This window comes from Calidris pugnax, unplaced genomic scaffold (genome assembly GCF_001431845.1).
Source record: "Calidris pugnax isolate Ruff unplaced genomic scaffold, ASM143184v1 scaffold1689, whole genome shotgun sequence".
Taxonomy (NCBI): Eukaryota; Metazoa; Chordata; class Aves; order Charadriiformes; family Scolopacidae; genus Calidris; species Calidris pugnax.
The window spans coordinates 14735-20197 of record NW_015092125.1 but is presented as its reverse complement, the minus strand read 5'-3'; the positions used below and the strand labels follow the sequence as shown (position 1 = coordinate 20197).

At 53.7% G+C, this 5463-nt stretch overlaps 1 protein-coding gene across 1 annotated transcript in view; it reads right to left on the bottom strand.

The window, feature by feature from the left end:
- The window catches only part of LOC106900233 (glycine-rich cell wall structural protein 1-like), a 5915-nt gene extending 1779 nt beyond the window's left edge, over window positions 1-4136 (bottom strand). The window contains exons 1-4 of the mRNA XM_014962227.1: window positions 3799-4136; window positions 1011-1613; window positions 861-947; window positions 402-595 (exon numbers count right to left, since the gene is read on the bottom strand). Coding sequence (XP_014817713.1) covers window positions 402-595; window positions 861-947; window positions 1011-1613; window positions 3799-3877 — 963 coding nt within the window. The 5' untranslated portion in view covers window positions 3878-4136. The remainder of the gene's footprint in view (window positions 1-401; window positions 596-860; window positions 948-1010; window positions 1614-3798) is intronic.
- Window positions 4137-5463: the final 1327 nt, after the last annotated feature.

Here is a 5463-nt window from a genome sequence, read left to right as displayed (position 1 = left end):
GATCCCTCCTCCGCCTCCAAACTGGTTCCCAACTGGAAAAACTGAGGCACGGATCCCTCCTCCACCTCCAAACCAGTTCCAAACTGGAGAAACTGAGGCACGGATCCATTCTCCAGCTCCTAAAGGTGCCCAAAACTGGGAAAACTGAAGCATGGGTTTGTCCTCCATCTCCAAACCAGTTCCAAACTGGGGAAACTGAAGCATGGGTTTGTCCTCCATCTCCAAACTGGTTCCAGACTGGGAAAACTGAGGCACGGATCCATTCTCCAGCTCCTAAAGGTGCCCAAAACTGGGAAAACTGAAGCATGGGTTTGTCCTCCATCTCCAAACCAGTTCCAAACTGGGGAAACTGAAGCATGGGTTTGTCCTCCATCTCCAAACTGGTTCCAGACTGGGGAAACCGAGGCACGGATCCCTCCTCTGCCTCCAAACCAGTTCCCAACTGGGAAAACCGAGGCATGGATCCCTCCTCCGCCTCCAAACCAGTTCCAAACTGGGGAAACCGAGGCACAGATCCCTCCTCCACCTCCAAACCAGTTCCAAACTGGAGAAACTGAGGCACGGATCCATTCTCCAGCTCCTAAAGGTGCCCCAACCCAGTTCCAGACTGGGAAAACTGAACCACAGATTCGTCCTCCATCTCCAGACTGGTTCCAAACTGGGGAAACTGACACATGGATCTGTTTTGTCTCTTAAAGGTGCCCCCAACCAGTTCCAAACTGGGGAAACTGAAGCATGGGTTTGTCCTCCATCTCCAAACTGGTTCCAGACTGGGAAAACTGAGGCACGGATCCCTCCTCTGCCTCCAAACCAGTTCCCAACTGGGAAAACCGAGGCATGGATCCCTCCTCCGCCTCCAAACCAGTTCCAAACTGGGGAAACCGAGGCACAGATCCCTCCTCCACCTCCAAACCAGTTCCAAACTGGGGAAACTGAGGCACGGATCCATTCTCCAGCTCCTAAAGGTGCCCCAAACCAGTTCCAAACTGGGGAAACTGAGGCACAGATCCCTCCTCCAGCTCCAAACCAGTTCCCAACTGGGGAAATTGAGTCACGGATCCCTCCTCCGCCTCCAAACTGGTTCCAAACTGGGGAAACTGAGGCACGGATCTGTTCTCCAGCTCCGAAAGGTGCCCCAAACCAGTTCCAAACTGGGGAAACTGAAGCACAGATTTGTCCTCCATCTCCAGACTGGTTCCAGACTGGGGAAACTGAAGCATGGGTTTGTCCTCCATCTCCAAACTGGTTCCAGACTGGGGAAACCGAGGCACGGATCCCTCCTCTGCCTCCAAACCAGTTCCAAACTGGGGAAACTGAAGCACAGATCCCTCCTCTGCCTCCAAACCAGTTCCCAACTGGGAAAACCGAGGCATGGATCCCTCCTCCGCCTCCAAACCAGTTCCAAACTGGGGAAACCGAGGCACAGATCCCTCCTCCACCTCCAAACCAGTTCCAAACTGGAGAAACTGAGGCACGGATCCATTCTCCAGCTCCTAAAGGTGCCCCAAACTGGGGAAACTGAGGCAAGGATCCGTTCTCCTCCTCCCAAAGGTGCCCCAAACCAGTTCCAAACTGGGGAAACTGAGGCACGGAACCGTCCTCCATCTCCAAACCAGTTCCAAACTGGGAAAACCGAAGCACAGATTTGTCCTCCATCTCCAGACTGGTTCCAAACTGGGGAAACTGAGGCATGGATCCATTCTCCAACTCCTAAAGGTGCCCCAAACCAGTTCCAAACTGGGGAGACTGAAGCATGGGTTTGTCCTCCATCTCAAAACCAGTTCCCAACTGGGGAAACTGAGGCACGGATCTGTTCTCCAGCTCCTAAAGGTGCCCCAACCCAGTTCCAGACTGGGAAAACTGAACCACAGATTCGTCCTCCATCTCCAGACTGGTTCCAAACTGGGGAAACTGACACATGGATCTGTTTTGTCTCTTAAAGGTGCCCCCAACCAGTTCCAAACTGGGGAAACTGAAGCATGGGTTTGTCCTCCATCTCCAAACTGGTTCCAGACTGGGAAAACTGAGGCACGGATCCATTCTCCAGCTCCTAAAGGTGCCCAAAACTGGGAAAACTGAAGCATGGGTTTGTCCTCCATCTCCAAACTGGTTCCAGACTGGGAAAACTGAGGCACGGATCCATTCTCCAGCTCCTAAAGGTGCCCAAAACTGGGAAAACTGAAGCATGGGTTTGTCCTCCATCTCCAAACTGGTTCCAGACTGGGAAAACTGAGGCACGGATCCATTCTCCAGCTCCTAAAGGTGCCCAAAACTGGGAAAACTGAAGCATGGGTTTGTCCTCCATCTCCAAACTGGTTCCAGACTGGGAAAACTGAGGCACGGATCCATTCTCCAGCTCCTAAAGGTGCCCAAAACTGGGAAAACTGAAGCATGGGTTTGTCCTCCATCTCCAAACTGGTTCCAGACTGGGAAAACTGAGGCACGGATCCATTCTCCAGCTCCTAAAGGTGCCCCAAACTGGGGAAACTGAGGCAAGGATCCGTTCTCCTCCTCCCAAAGGTGCCCCAAACCAGTTCCAAACTGGGGAAACTGAGGCACGGAGCCCTCCTCCTCCTCCCAAAGGTGCCCCAAACCAGTTCCAAACTGGGGAAACTGGGGCATGGAGCCCTCCTCCATCTCCAAACCAGTTCCAAACTGGGGAAACTGAGGCACGGATCCCTCCTCCGCCTCCAAACCAGTTCCAACTGGGGAGACTGAAGCATGGGTTTGTCCTCCATCTCCAAACTGGTTCCAGACTGGGGAAACTGAGGCTAAGATCCGTTCTCCAGTTCCTAAAGCTGCCCCAGACCGGCTCCAAACTGGGGAAACCGAGGCACAGATCCCTCCTCCGCCTCCAAACCAGTTCCAAACTGGGGAAACTGAGGCACGGAACCGTCCTCCTCCTCCCAAAGGTGCCCCAACCAGTTCCAAACTGGGGTAACCGAGGCACGGATCCCTCCTCTGCCTCCAAACCAGTTCCAAACTGGGGAAACTGAAGCATGGGTTTGTCCTCCATCTCCAAACCAGTTCCAAACTGGGGAAACTGAGGCATGGATCCATTCTCCAGCTCCTAAAGGTGCCCCAAACCAGTTCCAAACTGGGGAAACTGAGGCATGGATCCGTTCTCCAGCTCCTAAAGGTGCCCCAAACCAGTTCCAGACTGGGAAAACTGAACCACAGATTCGTCCTCCATCTCCAGACTGGTTCCAAACTGGGGAAACTGACACATGGATCTGTTTTGTCTCTTAAAGGTGCCCCCAACCAGTTCCAAACTGGGGAAACTGAAGCATGGGTTTGTCCTCCATCTCCAAACTGGTTCCAGACTGGGAAAACTGAGGCACGGATCCATTCTCCAGCTCCTAAAGGTGCCCAAAACTGGGAAAACTGAAGCATGGGTTTGTCCTCCATCTCCAAACCAGTTCCAAACTGGGGAGACTGAAGCATGGGCTTGTCCTCCATCTCCAAACCAGTTCCAAACTGGGGAAACTGAGGCTAAGATCCGTTCTCCATCTCCTAAAGCTGCCCCAAACCAGTTCCAGACTGGGAAAACTGAGGCACGGATCCCTCCTCTGCCTCCAAACCAGTTCCCAACTGGGAAAACCGAGGCATGGATCCCTCCTCCGCCTCCAAACCAGTTCCAAACTGGGGAAACCGAGGCACAGATCCCTCCTCCACCTCCAAACCAGTTCCAAACTGGAGAAACTGAGGCACGGATCCATTCTCCAGCTCCTAAAGGTGCCCCAAACTGGGGAAACTGAGGCAAGGATCCGTTCTCCTCCTCCCAAAGGTGCCCCAAACCAGTTCCAAACTGGGGAAACTGAGGCACAGATCCCTCCTCTGCCTCCAAACCAGTTCCCAACTGGGAAAACCGAGGCATGGATCCCTCCTCCGCCTCCAAACCAGTTCCAAACTGGGGAAACCGAGGCACAGATCCCTCCTCCACCTCCAAACCAGTTCCAAACTGGAGAAACTGAGGCACGGATCCATTCTCCAGCTCCTAAAGGTGCCCCAAACTGGGGAAACTGAGGCAAGGATCCGTTCTCCTCCTCCCAAAGGTGCCCCAAACCAGTTCCAAACTGGGGAAACTGAGGCACGGAACCGTCCTCCATCTCCAAACCAGTTCCAAACTGGGAAAACCGAAGCACAGATTTGTCCTCCATCTCCAGACTGGTTCCAAACTGGGGAAACTGAGGCATGGATCCATTCTCCAACTCCTAAAGGTGCCCCAAACCAGTTCCAAACTGGGGAGACTGAAGCATGGGTTTGTCCTCCATCTCAAAACCAGTTCCCAACTGGGGAAACTGAGGCACGGATCTGTTCTCCAGCTCCTAAAGGTGCCCCAACCCAGTTCCAGACTGGGAAAACTGAACCACAGATTCGTCCTCCATCTCCAGACTGGTTCCAAACTGGGGAAACTGACACATGGATCTGTTTTGTCTCTTAAAGGTGCCCCCAACCAGTTCCAAACTGGGGAAACTGAAGCATGGGTTTGTCCTCCATCTCCAAACTGGTTCCAGACTGGGAAAACTGAGGCACGGATCCATTCTCCAGCTCCTAAAGGTGCCCAAAACTGGGAAAACTGAAGCATGGGTTTGTCCTCCATCTCCAAACCAGTTCCAAACTGGGGAGACTGAAGCATGGGCTTGTCCTCCATCTCCAAACCAGTTCCCAACTGGGGAAACTGAGGCTAAGATCCGTTCTCCATCTCCTAAAGCTGCCCCAAACCAGTTCCAGACTGGGAAAACTGAGGCACGGATCCCTCCTCTGCCTCCAAACCAGTTCCCAACTGGGAAAACCGAGGCATGGATCCCTGCTCCGCCTCCAAACCAGTTCCAAACTGGGGAAACCGAGGCACAGATCCCTCCTCCACCTCCAAACTAGTTCCAAACTGGAGAAACTGAGGCACGGATCCCTCCTCCAGCTCCTAAAGGTGCCCCAAACTGGGGAAACTGAGGCAAGGATCCGTTCTCCTCCTCCCAAAGGTGCCCCAAACCAGTTCCAAACTGGGGAAACTGAGGCACGGAACCGTCCTCCATCTCCAAACCAGTTCCAAACTGGGGAAACTGAGGCACAGATCCCTCCTCCGCCTCCAAACTGGTTCCCAACTGGAAAAACTGAGGCACGGATCCCTCCTCCGCCTCCAAACCAGTTCCAAACTGGGGAAACCGAGGCACAGATCCCTCCTCCACCTCCAAACCAGTTCCAAACTGGAGAAACTGAGGCACGGATCCATTCTCCAGCTCCTAAAGGTGCCCCAAACTGGGGAAACTGAGGCAAGGATCCGTTCTCCTCCTCCCAAAGGTGCCCCAAACCAGTTCCAAACTGGGGAAACTGAGGCACGGAACCGTCCTCCATCTCCAAACCAGTTCCAAACTGGGGAAACTGAGGCACAGATCCCTCCTCCAGCTCCTAAAGGTGCCCCAAACCAGTTCCAAACTGGGGAAACTGAGGCACAGATCCCTC